Source organism: Falco naumanni, chromosome 1, assembly GCF_017639655.2.
Source record: "Falco naumanni isolate bFalNau1 chromosome 1, bFalNau1.pat, whole genome shotgun sequence".
In the NCBI taxonomy this organism is placed as follows: domain Eukaryota; kingdom Metazoa; phylum Chordata; class Aves; order Falconiformes; family Falconidae; genus Falco; species Falco naumanni.
Genome location: NC_054054.1, coordinates 70,460,272 through 70,478,218, shown reverse-complemented (window position 1 = coordinate 70,478,218; position 17,947 = coordinate 70,460,272). Strand labels below are relative to the sequence as shown.

General features: G+C 39.4%; 1 protein-coding gene across 1 annotated transcript in view; it reads left to right on the top strand.

The window, feature by feature from the left end:
• BANK1 (B cell scaffold protein with ankyrin repeats 1) overlaps window positions 1-17,947 on the top strand; it is a 163,571-nt gene that overhangs the window by 133,944 nt on the left and 11,680 nt on the right. The window contains exons 9-11 of the mRNA XM_040598660.1: window positions 3,519-3,615; window positions 5,170-5,475; window positions 8,376-8,657. Coding sequence (XP_040454594.1) covers window positions 3,519-3,615; window positions 5,170-5,475; window positions 8,376-8,657 — 685 coding nt within the window. The remainder of the gene's footprint in view (window positions 1-3,518; window positions 3,616-5,169; window positions 5,476-8,375; window positions 8,658-17,947) is intronic.

Here is a 17,947-nt window from a genome sequence, read left to right as displayed (position 1 = left end):
ATGAATTCCCAAATTACAACTTAAGAAATACCAGTACAGTAAGAGGAAATAGAGATGTGAGTCTGAACGTAGACTCATGAGTGATGTAATTATTCAGTGTAAAAGAGATGGACAGATAGATCGATAGGTAGGTAGATAGGTAGATATACACACGGTTGACTTCCAACTTATTAAGGGCCGATTTTCTGGAAGAAAAGGACAACTGATAAGGAGACAATTGGGAAAAACAATGGAATCAAGCACATACGAATCACATGAATTATTGAATTATTACCCTAAGCATTGTCCCGTGCCCAATTTTAAGCATGAAGATCTGATTTTGAAGCTGTTCAGCAATGTGCTGTAAGGAGTTCTGTGTTACTTCTTTTCTAGGAATATAAGGTATGGATATATTTTTCTATATATCCATTTATATCTTATACATAAAGGCTAATGTGAGCTGTGATTGATGTATTTACCTGTGAACTACTGTTTATAAGTGAAGGTGCTTCTCACTCTTGCCATAACTTGATACAATGTCACTGTTGGGTTAGATTCCTCTGAATTCTTTCATGTTTCACTCCTCTCTATACACAATGGTGTGGGCCCTTGCCAGGGGGAGGATTCCCTTGCAGTACATATTCACTGGAGAGAAATATTTTTGAGGGGTAAGAAATCCTTTGCATAAGAAGGAGGAAATCTTTAGAAAACATGTCTTTAAAAGGATAGCTTTTCAGAAAAGCATTGCAAAAAAATGCTGACAAGATGGTTATAATAATTTTGCTAATGGCATTCTTGAGTAAATAACTGAGGTAAATCAATTCAGGCTTTGTATAAGAGGGACAGTTCTGAAGCTATTACAAAACTTGGCCTTTTTGAAAGACAGCTAATCAAGACAGTTAAAATACATAACTGAAAGAAAATTAAGAATCTACCTTTTGATGTTGAGAGGTGGCATTTAGTCTTAGGACGTGAAACATCATCAGCCTCTCAGAGGACTTTCAATTCATTCCAGCATTCCTGTGGCATCTTGAGTTAAGGAAATTTTATTGCTAACTAGAAAGCTAGAGTTTCAGACCTGCAGAGCCCTTTTCAGCAGTCTGTTGTGAGCGGCTCTGTGCTGACAGCAACAACTTTTTAATACCTTTTTTTGTAATACCGGTTTCCCATAAAGCTAGTTCTTCCTGTGGAAGGTGACTTGACATCAATAAGAAATCCAAGTGTAAATCAAAGAACCTAAAAGTAATAGGCATTAATTCAGGGCATCATGGCAAGGTTTCCAAGCCGAGCCATAGGATTATTGTGATTTAGCTATGTTGCTTTGCATTCTTAAATAAGGACACTCTCCACTGCCTTTGGAGGTGCTGCACCATTTTCAGCTGCATGATGTCTTTATGCCCAGTATCAGAGGAGGCTTTTATCAATAATTTGTGCATTATACAGAATCTTTTTCTAGTGCAAACATATTTAGTTTAAGTCTGTTTCCATCTTTTCAGTTTTTTCTGTGTTTCCCAGGTCCAGGAGACTTTTAGGAAATGTCGTCAGCGGCTAAACTTCTGAACTGCATCCTGAATTCCCTAAGATACAGCATTATCAGTGGAGCCACTGTAAGCTAGCAGGGCAGGCAGGCTGACCTTCAATATTCTGGCACACTGAGGTTTCAAAGATGTGTATTAATCGTATCTATTCTGTTGTTTTCCTGCAAGTCACCAGGTTTCCATCAGCTGAGAAATATCTATGCCAAAGAAGAAAATCAGAAAGTGCCATTTGTTTCCTTGACTTGCTCTTTTTACCTCATTCTATGAACTATATATCCGTGTGTACTTCATGTTTGCAAAGATAAAAGAATTTCATGGTACTCAACTGTAATAGCAGAAGAACTTAATAGATCTAGAGCTCTGCTTGTTTGATTTCTTCTGCACACATCCTCTGTTCACAGGAGAAATGCAGAACTTATCAGAAGATAATTATTCTTTTTTTTGCCTCAACTATGCAATTACATTTAGCACATGCAGGCCTAAATCTTCTGAAAATAAATATTCTGGAAAGCTCTGACTTCAGGGCTTTGAAGAGGTATCATGTTTCTGTGAAGTGTAGAGGAACAAGACAAATGATGGGGAAGTTCAGGCAAAACAGAGTTCTGTTTGTGTGCACTGATTTGCACATTATATGGCGTAGAAGACAGATTAATACTTCGTTGTTGGAGGCAGGTATAGCCTTGTGGAGATCCAGGCATATTCTTAAAACAGCACCAAAGTGGGCCAGGGAGGCACCTGATGCACAGACTGATGGCTGCACTGTCTTAAGGCTGGTATTCATGAGATGACTGTGTACAAGAGCAGCAGGGAAGAAGGCATTCTCAGTTCCCCAGAAAAAAACACCATTTCTCCAAACTTTTTCCCCTTTCACACAGTGAAAACTCTGTCCCTGAGGCAGTGGCTGTGGATGCCAGGAGACAGCAGGATATTAGGAACAAACTTCTTGAGAGTCTTGGACAAGCTCTTGGAAAGCAGTTTCTGTTCATCAGTTTCTTCTCTTGACTTCAAAGTCCACTAATCTGCTTGTAATTCATCTTGCACTCTGGATCATGTGTGGACCATGCTGTTTCTCTGCCTGCTTTGGGGTTGGTGTATTCAAAACTCCAGAGTTAACATTTTGTGATTTAAAATTCCTGAATAATTATTGAGGGCTCCATTGTGTATTACACTTACATAGGAATCAAGGTCCTGCTGGACTCCTTGGGGGGAAAACAAAGGGCACCTTTTGAAATTCCAGTTGTTTCTGAAAATCAGCAATTAACAAATGTGTTGTATATTTTAAGACAACAGAACTGTGTGTAGTTATGTTACAGGTTTGCTCTTAGTGGCTATGGGTGAGCAGAAGTTTGTACCTCTTCTGTGTGAAGAAATACATTGATAACATTTTAGAGAACTGTTGTTCTGACCTCCTGAGGTTAATTTTGAATAGTGCTGTGTGAACATAATAGCTTTCTAGAGGAACAAAATCCAACACTTTGCCACATTTGGGCACTGAGGTAGAACTGTCAGCATGCTTTGCAGTCCCGTTTCTGTCTGTTTCATGCACGTGCGGCTTTTGGTACTAACCACTAGGCTATGGGAATGTAATGGGCTCTCCACAGATTTCTTGGACGCTGTGCACCCTTGAGCTATTCAGTAATGTCCTATAGACTTTCTGGTTTACTGGTCTTTGTCACTACCTATGAGTGCTTCACTGCTGGGAGCAGAGTTGGGGACTGTCTGGACAGCCCAGCACAGTGCTAAGGAAAGATCAATTAGCCTCAGTCCTTGCTGTGCAAATTTGGATATCACTTCATGGCAGAACCTTATGTCCTTTATATGTGCCCAGATATATGCATTCCTTTTGCCTATAGTACTTATGCCACTACATAGTTGTAAATGCATGATATTTCTGTCTCCACTTCTCCCTTAGTAGAATGCTGAATATTATATTGATAGCAGAATGTGAAGGTAGGAGATGATATCACCAAAACAAATGTTCTCTTTTATTTTTCTTTCAAGATTAACACAGCAGATAACTTCACCAATTGCAAGAAGGAAGCAGAAGAAGATGACACTTACATGCTTATGTTAGGCTCAGAAACCCAACGAGCTGTGAGTAAGTGATGTTGTTAGCTTTATCAGTAACAGAGCATGCGCTGTATTGAGTGGGATTATGGACAAACAGAGGGGGCAAATTATTTTAATACTTTTGGTATCCACATGTTACTGCAACTTCCAGGGAGGGCAGATATCCTAGGAAAAGGGGGAAGGCAGGTGAGGGACGCAGTCATGGTAAAAGTCACCACCCAGTAAAACAGACCTCACTGCAACCACCCCTCCTGGTAAATTCTGGAAATCTGTGATCTCTGCTCTGAATCTATAAAACAGATAAATTCTCCAAGTTTTCAGAGAACAGCCTTCATATAAGGGGAGACTCTGCCTACAGCGGCAGCCAAGTCCTGGAGACACAGATAGTAGACATTTTGCACCTTGATGTTCATACATCTAACCATGTCTTGTTGACAATCTGTGTGACCATACATATTCCCCTTGAAAAGTGCAAACAAAATTTCTGGTTTGCATTTACTGGTGGTGCGTATTTTGCATGTTTTGCAGTATCATGGTTCAATAAAGCTAAACTTTATCCTATTTGTATCTTACCTGTTTGTTGACAATTCTGTTTTCTCAACTGTCTCATATTCTGTATGAAAAGGATATTTCTTATTTGCTAAATTTAATCTGGTTGCTTTAGCACATCTGGGTAGATGATAGACACTGTGAGAATGAGAGCTAGAAACCTGGTTAGCCCTGATCACATTTTCGCTGTTTCTGTCATGCTGTACATGGGAACACGTCAGGATGGGCACATGGAAGAAGAACACGGACTTGTGGACTGGAACAGCTGGCCATGTTTGCCAGCTAAATGCCCTAACCTGCCATTTGAATCAGTGTTGAAAGCAAGGCATCACCAAAGGGTAACTCAGAGTAGAAACCTAATTCAAGGGGTTTGTGTTACCTGCTATGCATTGACTGTGAGCCTGCTGATGGACTTGGATAGTTTACTCTGTTACGTTACTGAGGCTGACTACCCAAATCTCGATGCTGTACATACTGACTAAAATGTGCGCTTTCACATCCCTCCACTATATTCTTGTTCTGCAGTCTGCAGGCCACTGAAGACAAAAGAGTTCCATTTCCACAAGCATACAGCCATATCTCCCAGGGACAACATTTCTGGGTTGGTTTTTTTTTTCATTTTAAAGAGATTTAAATAAGCACCCAAAACCCATTGTACGAAAACAAGTTACACAACTGCCTGAGCTACAGCTTTGTTTTACTAAGTGTTGCTCTGTGCTGCACTGAAAGTCAAGTAATACAAGTCATGGAGGCAAGGTAATTGTGTGTGATTTCATTCTGACAGCAGCTCTAGAAAAGTTTAGCATTGCATGCACAAGGATGGTATCAGAGTAGCAAGATACAATAAAAACTTCCACTGTTGATCTGGTAAATATTTAAAGAGCTATTCACTGACAGTATGTATTTGACAGCTTTCCTACTGTATCAGTTCATAAAAGTTTTATTAAGCCATTGTGTTGCTTCTGTGGGAATCCTTTAAACAGGAAATGTTTCCAGGTGGCAAATTTTAAATGAAATAAAATGCATTCTTTAGCATTAAAAGCCACGCAGAACCCAGGAGATCAATGTGGACTTGGATCAAGGTGCCAACAAAAAGCTGAGGTGGATGAGGGAAAGAAAGATGATGTAGAAGACAGCAGAAAGGAGACAGAACATGAAGATCAAGAAGAGGAAGATTCATACAGCTTTCACAACAGTCCTGACAATTTGTATGCCAGCATACCTGATGATCTCAAAGAGAACAGAAGAGGCTGTTTTTCCTGTAAGGGGCCACCCCCTCCTCCCCCTCAAAATCTACCTGGCATCCTAAGACAGGACGATCTGCACAATTTAGCACAAGGTATGATCTTGGGAGGAAAATAACCCCAGGTACAAACATGTGCAAGTGTAGACTAGGTGCTGCTGTAGAGATTATGTTTGATTACTTCTTCTAGCAGTGGTAGCTGGGCAGTATGGTTCTAAATTTGCAAAGCAAGCATGTGCACAAGAACTTTGCCACATCAAGATCTTCATGACCAGGTATGTCAGCTTATACTGTGATATGGACTGCTGGGTTCAGGTTTCAGGTTTTTGCCATACTGCACATCTCAGAGAGCTGCCAATTAATACATGATGCATTGGATTTACAAGAGAGGCTTGAAACAAAGATTGAGCTTGTATTTTTGTCAAGTTGACTCAAGCATTTACCCTTTAAAAATATTAAATATTATCTTGATTTAATACAGCTTGGAATTTCATAGGTAGAATTAATAGAAAGTGACTGTATGGAGAGATTCACCATGTAAAAGTATTAAACACATTTGATTTAATACAGCTTGGAATTTCATAGGTGGAATTAATAGAAAAGGACTGTGCAGAGAGAGGTAACATAGTATTTTAATACATTTTAGCCTATGTTATGGTTAGAAATAAGAGGCTATATTGTGTTGCAGAATGGAAAGTGAGAGAGAAAATGTGACCTGTAATAAAATGCTTTGCCCTTTTTTTTTTCTTTCCTTTTTGTTTAAAGTGCTTCTGCCCCAAAGTAAAAACCTCTTAGTATTGTAGTTTGATTCAAGTGATGAAAAGCCCAAAATACTATTTGTATCTGTTTCAGAAGGGATGATTATAATTTTTTCTTATTGAGAAAAGTATGCAAAATAATTTGAGCTTAAATACCAGACTTAAATAGTCACATAGGGTGAAAAAACCCAGCTTATTTGTCACGGACACTACTGTTAAGTGTGCACACAAATTGCTTCTCAGTTTCTCCACTGCTTGTTACAGTTAACTCTGTTTTTAAATGTGGCATAACCTATTAAAGTCGTAAATTACATCACCAAGCACTTTGAAGTTTACATAAGTAGATCAAAATAGCTTTCTAGCCTTATAGCCTGCTATAGGTAGGTTTGTCCTGTTTTCTGCTGTGAAAGAAAAAGCTGGTGTATGCAGGAAGTCATAGGTGGACTCTAAGAGAAAGAGGGGCAGAATAAAAGTAATGTTAAAGGTGCAGTTTACTTCCCACAAAATACTCAACTGCAGCTATGTGTGCATAAATGAGGAGTCAGGTTTGGCATACAGGATTTGTTACTGTGGGTTTGATATAAATGCCTGTCTTGGAGTAGCTCTCATGTGGCTATACCATCAAGTAGTAATGTGACCCTCTCTGCCAAACACCGGCTATCTGTATGTGGGTACCAGCAGAGAAAGTTTCTCAGCTACGTAGTGTCCTGCGCTGAATCCTGTGCTGGTGAGGAAGAGTTTGTCTAGAAGCACTTCTGTGTGAATAGTTCATTTAAAACACGCTGTGAATTTTCCTGAGAGTTAGCCTCAGTTTCGTCATTGGGGAGTGGGGTGGGGGCTATCAGAATTCCTCTAAATGAGGATGGTGCTTGCTTTCAAAGAGGAGCTCTTAGGAGTCATTGCGACGTATTTTCAGTCAGCCACAGTTTTAGGTGTTGCTGTGGAATACGTAAAAGGCAAGTCTCCTCTTCGTGAAATCTGTTTTGGCAGCAGCATTAGAGTGCCCCCAGTGGGAGTTGAAAGGAAGAATATCCGACAGAGAAAGAAACAGAACTTTTATGGCAACGTGGAAACAAAATATTTTTCATATTTAATATGACAGGTGTATCAATCCCACTTGTTGTTTTAAAGCATTTTTGCATCTCAGCCAGAATATATGTTGACAGTACATATTAATAATTTATATCCCATTTATAAATGACACATCCCATTTATAAATGTATCTCACTTACAAAGATTGTTTAGCTCCCCTGAACCCATAAACAGATAAAACAGTTCTTTAAATAGCGGCCAAAGGATTGAAAACACCAGTAGTGACCACAGCCTAGTTTAGCAGATACACATGTACAGGCAGTAGATCACAACATGAGGAAAACGTAACTCAGTACAAGAATTCCAGGCAGGTCTACTGTTTTTGTAGGAAAGACGGGTAATCAGCACAAGGAAGTTATAGACATTTACAGGAACACCAACCTCAGTAACAGCTTCTAAATCTTACCATTTGTGGTGGTTTTAAAGACAAATTAAAACAAATCCAGGTACTGGGAAACTCTTTGATTCCTTTTAATGCTGTAAAATGTAAAATCTAAAGGAAAGCAACTTCCAAGTAGTTGTACTATGAAATATAGGTAGTATAGAGAGTCAGGGAAGTTACTGGGGGAGTTAGTCTTGGCATAGATTATAAGGGGTCGTAAATTTCATTTACACTGTAAGGGGCTTTTTAAGTTTTTTTTCACCTTGTCCTGCAGTACATCTTTGTAAAGCCCTCAAAACAAGTTGGGATATCAAAGATATAGGAAAGACAAAATCCAACATCTTCTAAAATAAGTTTCAATTCTTAAGTCATTGTTGCAACAGCTATCAAATTGTGTGACTTTCCAAAATGCCACAGGAACCACTTACGTGGCTTCACCATCAAAGAATATGTTTGCATGACTCTTGCGGGAGCAACAGGGGCACTCGGTATTTCTTTTAAATAAGCCCATTTATTTTGTGGCTAATAGCCAAGCATCTGCTTTTGATAATCCGATGTGAAATCATGAGGAGGCCCTGAAGTTGGAATTAGTCCTTTGGGGCATCCTCTCTTCTGACTTAGATGATCAGAAGCCTCTGAAAATCAGAGTGCTTTAGCTGAGAAGTGAAATGAGGTCTCTGAGATACTTTAGGAAACTATAAAGCTTTAAGTCCTAATCTCTTTTCTTTACCCTATATATGGAACACAATTCCTTGCTTTTTCAGAGAGGAATTTTGTGGAGAACAGAAGTGAAAGAGAATGTGGTGGTGGACTCATAACAGCACGCTACAGAGAAGACAAAGATACATGCGAGGGAGATGGCGAGGAGGAAGACCCGTACACTTTGGTGAAACTGGATGAATCTCCGTATGATTTCGTACTGGCTGAAGAGGAGGAGGAGAAAAGGAAAGAACGCAGGTCATTTATCATGAACAGGCCACCAGCCCCTGCCCCTCGTCCCATGTGTTCACCAGTCAGGGATGAGAACACTCCCTATATAGTACAAGGTTAGTGCTGCTGCTTTGTAAATATTTGCTGGTAGAATACAGATGTGTCTATTCTATTTGAGGAATAGTAATTTTAAAAGGCTAAGATCCTTGTTCAGTTACTTTCAAACCAAGATATCGGTTGATTCAGTCAACCTATTCTCACCTTTCAAATGAGCTGAGAACATCTCTAACTAATGTTAATTTTCAATTTGCATCTCAGATAGCATCACTTTTTTGCTTTAATTTTACAAAAATTGTGATGGAAAATTTAAGAATCGCTGGGCTAGCTATGAGTGTGTCTGTTCTTAATGGTGAGATACAGAATGTGCTATTTGAATAGCCTATCAGTTCCTATCAGTTTATCAAAACTTTTTTGCTTAATTCTGAGAAAGATTGTAGTAGGTTTTTTGGGGGGATTTTTTTTCCCCCTGATGAGAGCGGTAGGGGGAAATGGGAGTGTGAGAGCTCTTCTTTCAAATATCCTTTCTGCAATGTATGGCTAGAAATGGCCACCTGAGAAAGGATTGTGTCCTTTTACCAGTTCTGTGAAAATGGGGGGACCTTTTTGAGCTTATTCATGGAGAGGTAAAGCTGAAAGAGATTTTTTTATCATGTGGTCCAGTTCAGACTCAAGCCAAATTTCAAAATAACAAAAGTAATTTCTGTGAACCTACTGCAGAGATCTCTGTGTAAGCCCCCAAATCCATACTGCCTGCATTTCCAGCCTCTTCTACAAAAACCTGCCATGTAATAAGAATATGCATAAGAATAAATGGTAGAAAACCAGGCTGAGAAAGGACACCAGTAGATTGCTTACTCCATCCAGCGCATGCTCTGCACTAAAAGAGGATTAATATTAACCAAATCATTCTGCCAAACACAGAGGAGCACCTCCTTTTCTATGCCTATTTCAGTCAGTGATTTATTTTATTCTTCTAGCTAGCTCTCTGCCTCCAGGCTGTATAACTCCAGGTGAGGGCCAGAATGTGTAGGCTAATGCATTCATCATTCAGTTGCTCTTTCTTCAGTAGGTTCAGGAGGTATAAGGATAAATCGTAACAGTAGTTACAGTGTAATCCAAGAATGGATGTATACAGGGGGCCTGTTACAACTACAAAAGTCCTGGAATGGTCGCTTTTACTAAGATTGCTAGAGCAGCGTCTCTTATCTTCCTCCTCCATAATAATAGACAGGCCAGTGACTTGAAAACCCATACTGTGAAGATAAATTATTTGGGAGATTGCTTTTACTGTCTTTTATTGCACTAGAGTGTTTCTGCTTTGTCTACCCTAACTGTTCACTAAAGAAGAGACTATAGAGGAACTGCTCTGATGGGACCATAGTTCTTTTATGCCAGATATATATATATAGATAGATAGATACATACACACACACCCCCAAGGTTTTTAGCTTTGCTTTTGTAAGCAGGTAGTGGTAGACAAATTAGTTTCCTGTTGTTCTGTGAAATCAGCCTCTGGGTCAAGTTCATTTACTTACACCATACATGAGAAAAGTGGAAGTGCTTCAAGAAAGCTTCAGTTGACCCCTCAGGCTTCTGTTTTGCCTGGCCATCCTACTGGTTCCAGATCTGGAGTTTCTCACTCTCCTGTTTTGTGCAGGGATTCCTGAGAGAGATAGTGAAATGTTAGACAGAAGTGATATATCTTCAGCTGAAAGATTTTTCTTGCGGCTTGTGTTGCCAATTTTTCTCCTCCTCCGCAGTGGTTTAAAAAACTCTGTCCAGCCCAGCAGTATCCCAGTTTCCAGTTTATTATATTAAAACTGCTTATAATCAGAAAAAAAGATTATTTCGCTGTAAGAACCAGAAAATTTCACTCCAGTCCATCATTAAAATCTGCATGTGTTTTCATCCATTGCTTTATAAAAGAATCGAATCACTGCAGAATAAAATTACTCTGGCTAGTGCATATACAAATTTTTCATCTCTCAAATTAATGATAGTTTCAGGTTTTGTTATCATACATTATGTTAAAAAGAGCATTGCAGAAGTTGCAAAGCCGAATAAACAAAAAGTTAGAATTGAGGTAATTTTGCTGTCTTATTTCTTTCTCCATGCCACAAACATTACAATTCTTAAATGTGTATATACATGTAAACACGTAAGTCCTTAAGTATACAGCCACATGCTGCTATTTATCACAGATACTTTGTTTCATCTGTTGTTTAAAGTGGGGAGCGTAAGATGCAAAATTCTTCATTTTTTTTTCATTCCTATTTTTGTTTAAAATAAAATTCGTGCCTGCCCTAGGTCCCAGTGTGTTGTTTCAGGCCCTCCTGTGATAAACCCTTGGATTTTTCTGGATTGATTTTTTGGATCTCCAGTATGAAGTAACTAAGATGCAATTCCTAAGACTAACAGTATTGGATAAGGTTGTACCTATTGAAAGCAGAGATTCCATTGATTTCATGGCCACTATGAGTGCTCCAAACTTCAAAGTAAATCATGAGTGTGTCTCGTCAGCATCCTCATGTCCTGGATTCACCAGCCTGATTGCTGACTGAAATGACTCATCTGGGGTTACGCTGGGGCTGTATTGGAGAGAGAAGCCCTGTTCTGCAGAGCAGCTTTTAGTTACTTAACAGAGGCATCCTTCCCTCCTCTTTGTTCTCCTTTCATTCAGTAAATACCTTTTAACTTTTAAAACAAATTAAATATTCCTGTAAGAAGCAGGTTGTCTTCACTGCACAGTTCTGGTTGATCTTCAGAATCCCTTCTGTGTTGAGTAAGGTGCAGGTCCTATGGGAAAAATGGGTTTAGAGAATGGAGCAGAATGCACAGAGGAGGGCTGTGTTAAGGCTACACAGTCACCCACGACTGATCCCCATGTACTTGGGGAGTTCATGGAAAGAACATGTTTCATGCCCCAAGGATCACAGGGGCTGTTGTGATAGTACCATGCAGAGATGCAAGAAGAGAATTTTTCTTGCCCTTTATGCACCCACAGAGATGATGGGCTTATTTATTGGCAAAAAAAAGCATAAGCATTGCATAGCAGAAATGGCTTTTGCTTTTTGGATTGCATGCTTGGTGCCTCCTTTTTAATTTGTTTTTTGAATCCATCAGGACAAAATTAAGTGGCTGAATTCACACGAGGGTTTTCACCACACACTGAAGTCCATGAAGTTACAAAAGAGTATTTTCTCCTTTAAGCGAAAGTGGTGGGGTTTCCATGAGAACAGCATAAAAGAATGTGAGCAAATAGCCCTCTTCCTAATGAGTAGCTTTCAAATAGATGGAAGCTCAAGTATATACTAGGCAGAAAGCCTGCTCCCTGTAGGTTACCCACTTGGTGCTCTGCAGAATAAGATAGCAGAACTGTTGATCTATAGAAAACAAACGTGGAACTTTACAAGTTCGTTTTTTCGAGTCTCTTTCAGAGCAGGATCTGCACTTTAAAACCTAGGCAGTAGGCACTCATGATGCAAGCTGTCATAACTGAACTACCACAATATATGGTTTGACCAGCTGACCTGAATTTGCGACGAATTCTGGGAAACATGAGTGAGTTGAAATATTTAAAACAGGAACGTTCTAATTGCTTTTACTCGGTTTCATTTATTCTATTTTCAAATTTTAATGAACATGCAAACTACTGTATTGAACACTGCTAAACATACTGCATCTTTAACAAACAGAGAGCACATTCAGACCACTGCAAGAATTCTGCCTTCTGTGTGAAAGGCTTATCAACCAATGGAGCTGCAAATTGGTGCCATATAGCTTGTTGTCCAGATTGTGTGACTCTTAGTGTGCTCCCTTTCCATTCCTCAAGTGCTTAGTATTCCTTTTTAGGTTATTTCAGTGTTTTCTCAATCATGTGCTGCCAAAACAACTGTTAAATAAATGTATGAAGGTGTTGCACTTTCAGTTTACAGTGCACTTTTAATTTTCCCCGTTGAGACCAGATTTGATTGAGCTGGAAACCAAAGTCCCTGGTGGATCTTAGGACAGGTGGATGAGTTTCTATAATGCCTCCCTCCCATTCCTGACCTCCCAGGACTACCTCAGGGCTTAAGGATTACGTTACTGTCCTGGTTTGATCGTTTACCTCTTTATCAGGGACCACCAGTATGAGAGAGGCTCTCTGCAGCAAGGACACCTGTCCTACCTACAACAGCATAAATGAAATTTCATATGCACTATTCCTTTGCAAGCCTCTCACAAATCCATGAAGGAATGCGTTTCCCCTCTGTGCACTGGAAATGTTTTACTATTTAAAGATAGCTGTCTGGGGGACTTCACACTAGGGTTAAAAGTTAGAAGTGGAAAAATATGTTTCCCAGTTACTATCCCACAAGAAAATAGCTTTCTCATCGCTCCTCAGAATCAGAAGGTATGCAGAAGTAGCAGCAGCCAGTGAATATTTGTAGGTAGGCAGAATATCTCATATACAGAATAGACAACATAAATGAATTGAAAAAACAAAACCCAGAACAGATCTGTTAGTGTCTTGGAAACTTAGCAGGCTGATTACTGGGAACCGTAGTGATTGCATCTTGAGTTAGTAATTCTTATTATGCACGTTGTTTAACTGCTGTAAAGCAGGGGTTTCCAAAGTGTAGTCTCATGCAAAGTGCAAAACATTTATGTCCCACAGAGGGATTTTTTAGTACTTTCCTACGGTGAGTATAAAGTACTGCAGTGCAGATGAATTTCATTATGTATCCCCAAGTTAAGGGTGTTTTTCCATGAATAAAATACTAGGAACCACTGCTCAGCTGTCTTAGAGCACTTAAACTGTTTTTACAGACCCGGCTGGGAAGTGGTAAACCAGCGTTATCCACTGTGTTCATTCCATCAGATTTTTTGCTATCTTGACTTCGGTGGATTGAAACATGTACTGAATAAGGGGCACAGAGAGAAAATATTTGTCTTGGCTTAAAAGCAAACTGTTCTAAATAGCATATTTCTGGTAAAACCAGATACAGAGTCTTCCCCTTTTTTCCTTTTCTCTACAGAAGAAACAGGACTGCAGAAGTATATTCGGGTTTTACAGGCTGGGGCAAATATTCTTGAGTATATCGCTAGAGTCCTTCCAACTTCTATGATCCACTAAGTCAAATTTCTGATAAGAGCAACAGTGGGATAGTTCTCTGCATTGTGTGTGGCACAGCAAGCATTGACACCGCCTTCTGAACAGCTTCTTAAACTAACCACCAGTACCTATTCTTCTCCCTCAATTTTTACCCCTTCCATAAGAAGGGTTCTGGTATTACTTTTATTATCTTGCCTCAGTGTAGGGGAGTTGTCTCTGTGTAGTCTCTTGAGGTCCCTCCCTGACCAAGGTTGCTGGAGTTGTAACAGATCAGAGCTCATACTTGACAGACTGAGAATCTCACTGCAAATTGGGAGGGGAATTGCTGGTGAGCATAAGTTTATTTTTGGACTAATGTTTTCACATTGTCATTACACTGGTTTTAAAGTCATTTTCCTTTTGGTCTGAGAAAATGGGGTTTGTCAATCTCAACTGACTAATTATGTGGCTGTGGAAGGCAGAGGCTGACAAAAGCCTGTGTAAGTTGTGACGGGTGGCCGTGATGCTGTGGTTCAAAAACTCGAGCAGGCTGCATTGGGCCACTGCAAATAACGGAGCAGCATGGCAGTTTGGTGTTACCACAAGTGCATTTGACATCATCTAGTTTTTATTCTGCTGAAACAACTGTTGCTGGTTCTCATAAATGTCTTGAGTGTCAGACAGCACATCTAGAACAGATCAGAACTTACGTACCGGTTTAGATGTGGTCACTGCTTTTCTGACACCAGTGCAGTTAAAAACTGGCCAGTCATTTTCCCCTTGCCTCGTACCAGTGTAAGTGCCTTCAGATGCCTGTGCTACCGTGACAGGACAGCTTCTGGGACTTCAGCCTTTGTCACCTTGCACAGCGTAACACAGCCCAGCCATCCCTTCTCCCCAGTGCTTGGACCTAATGAGACCAGGGTCACGAGGCATGCTGATACACTTTTGTTCTGTGCTCAGCTGTCTCAGAAAAATAAAGAAGTCCATACTGTTAGCAGTATCCCGTTTCCATGGTTGAGTTCATGTTAAGAATCACTAGACTTTTTTGGTTTAATTTTAAGTATGTGAACTAGTTTGCTTAAATTTTAGGGGCAGTCCTTTATCATCTCTCAGAAAATGTTGGTTAGCATTGCATTGGTAACATCTGCCTAGTCCTCATGCTGAGTGATGGTCAGTGTGTCGGCAAACAACACAAGACAAAAGGGAAATGAGATCTAAGATAATGTGAACGAACATCTGCAGAGTTCTCATCTCCTGAATAATGTGTATTATATTCCTTCCTTTGTATTCTCTGTGTATTTATCATCCCTTGCTGTGCTACATCTAATTTACAATCTAAATCAATGTGCACACAGTTTAAGTGTTAAAATGTTTAAATAACAGGGGGAAAATAGAGTGGGCAAAGATAGGAGTCTCTCCCTGCAACATATCCCAAGTAGCAATTCACCCCTCCTTCTGCATTCTTCTATTAATCATGAGTTAATTGTGTAACAATTCTAAAAAGAATGAAGCAAAAAACCTACTAAGAAGGAAGAAGCTTACAAACTCACTGTAATTTGCAACTGAGCTGAGATGTGTTAATAAGTGCAACCCTAGTGTATTAATTAATTTGCATTATCACTTAGCCTTGTGTTCCTATAAAGATTTTGTTCCCCTGGATTTTCATTTTGAATGTTTCCTAAATTAAACAGTCATGGCGATAGTAATTTTGTTTGGAACATCAGCTCAATGAAGCTGATGGATAAATGCATCTTGAATTGCCCCAGGCAAACTGAATTCAAATTGGTGATATTTATTGATTGGGGGGGTTTCCACTGTGTCTTTTCTCTTTTGCGTTTGTTCTGCTGGAAAAGTTGAGTAAGTAGGTAAGTATTAGGTACAATTAACTCACATTCTCTTCCAGAGGATAAGTTCTTTGGTCTGGTTTTATTTTAATTGCTAGTGAATAGTGGCAAACTGTTGTTGATTTTCAGAGGTAACGCTGCTAATACAACAAATCAGGCAACGTTGCTCGTAGTTTAGATGGGTGACGTAAAATGTAGACTAGAAACCATATCTTGGTTGATCATTGCCTCTTACCTGATATTAGTTGTCCTCTCCTATATTGTAACTGTTTCCGCATTTCAATTGCCTGTGTTTCTAATTATCTCACTTCTTACTGGCGTAACACTAAGCAATTTTTGAAATGTCATAGCGCATCTATGATTCCTTACTATTACAGCTTTGTGTTAGAACCTCAATTAATTTTGAAAATCAAATTCCTGTTCTTTTTGTCAACCTGCCTTTACTGTAAAAAATTTCATTCTGTCTTTCTAGACCCTTTATACTCATCACAGTTTCTTGCACAGTGTGTGACTAAAATGCTCTTCTTGGTACAAAACTATACACAAGAGACTTAGATTTAAAATGTTTCTAGCCCTTCTGTTTGTGGTGATAACCATGACAATATTAACCCCGTTTCAAGCCTCATAACATTATTTATCTGCATGTGCAGACAGCCTGAAACAACCTCTGTAGCTACTCTGATTGAGATAAAAAAGGCAATTTAGAGTTCCTTGGATCCCACTCACTTTCCATGCCTTCTCTTAAGGATTTTCCCAGAGTTCTACATATTTGCCACAAAATTTGTGTTTTGTCACACTTTTAAAATGTTGTTTTCTGGTTTGATGTCCTATTAGAAAATATTGCAGTAGTGTCTTACTCTCCGAGTTTCCTTTACTGGAGAAATACAGAGGTCACATTACATTCCTTAAAAGTGATCTTATACCTAAGACATAAAAATTTATTTAGGGCATGCAAAGAACTTCATCTGTGTCCTGTAGCAACTGAAGAGAGGAGAGGAGAGGAAATAAAATGGAATTACTTATTAGTTCTCTCAGCCTCCTTTAATTCTGAGAAACTGAGAGGAGATACATTGTAGACAAAAATTATATAGCATGTATTGGGTCGGGACATTTAATCTGTAGATTTTGACCTGCAAGCATCTATGGGTATTTTAGCCAGTCACAATGTGATTAAAAATTCAAAAGGACTTGCCTTCTAATTATGCAGATATTACTGGAGGGCACACATAAAGCAAAAAAGTGTAGTAGAAGTACTGCAACTTTTTAATCAGATTATCTATGGCAGAGAGGCTCTGAAAAAAAAAATACTTTTTTTATTTCTTCCTCAGCTGAAGGTCTGTGGCATTCTGACACTTTAAAAAGCTGCTATTAATTGCTATTGGTTTACTGAAGGACTATTAACTTTATCTTCCATAAGAAATAAGGGAGCGTATCCCTGTGCAAGATTAACTGTTTCTTTAATTCCACTACGGTATTCAAGCAGTTTGTAATTAGAATGTGGGAATTAAAGGGTAAATTGCTAGAGACTTCCCTAAACCTGTGGCAGTCGTGCAGTGGTGTATGCATATGTCTTTCCAGGCATTCCAGAAACAGAAATTTGTTTTCATTGACCTCACCCACTGAGGTCTTGCTGAATACTGAATACTTGCTGCCAACTAAAATCATTTCAGCAAGATGCGGCATGTAAAGTGGTTTTGACAATTTTACGTTGAACTGTAAGAGTAATTCCATTTCTGATTACGCCAACATTGCAAAACTCAGCAGAAATTTCAAAGCACATCAATTAAAGTGCTTTCCAATCAGGGACATTGTTGAGTATATCCCTTCTCCTCCTCATGCAGTAAAATTAGAGCTGCCTGCATTACTTCTGTGTTCTGGTTTACTTTAATTTCTTCTTTAAAAAGAGAATACTATTTCAAGTATAGAAGGAAACACTGCAACCATATTTAGCAGGATTCTTCGAGAATTACAGAGAAAAGTTATTACAAAAGTTAAACTTTAACGATGTTAGGCTGGAGCTAGGGACATAACATCCACAGACTCTGCTGCCTGTATAGTTCTTCTAGTCTCTCCATTTAGCCTGAGAACATTTTAAGGAACACCAAGTCCCCAGCTGTTTTCATTCATCATCACCTTCCATACAAGCCTGCTCAGGAGTTAGCTGGAGACTTTTATTCTGCAGTGTAGAAAATACACCTTCAGGAATTGCTCCTTCCTCACCTCTGCATGTAGCGCGCACAGAGTTTAGATCTCACAGCGGACTTTAGCATCCATTTTACAAGTTCCCCTGAGAGAAGTGGATACATCATACAAGGCAGGCTGAGCAGGCCAAGGTCCGCTCAGTTTCCCAGGTCAGCAGGAGCAAGAAGCCAGGACTCTGGGTACCCTGCGGAGCGTGTCTGCTCTGCCACTTGAGCAGAGCTCC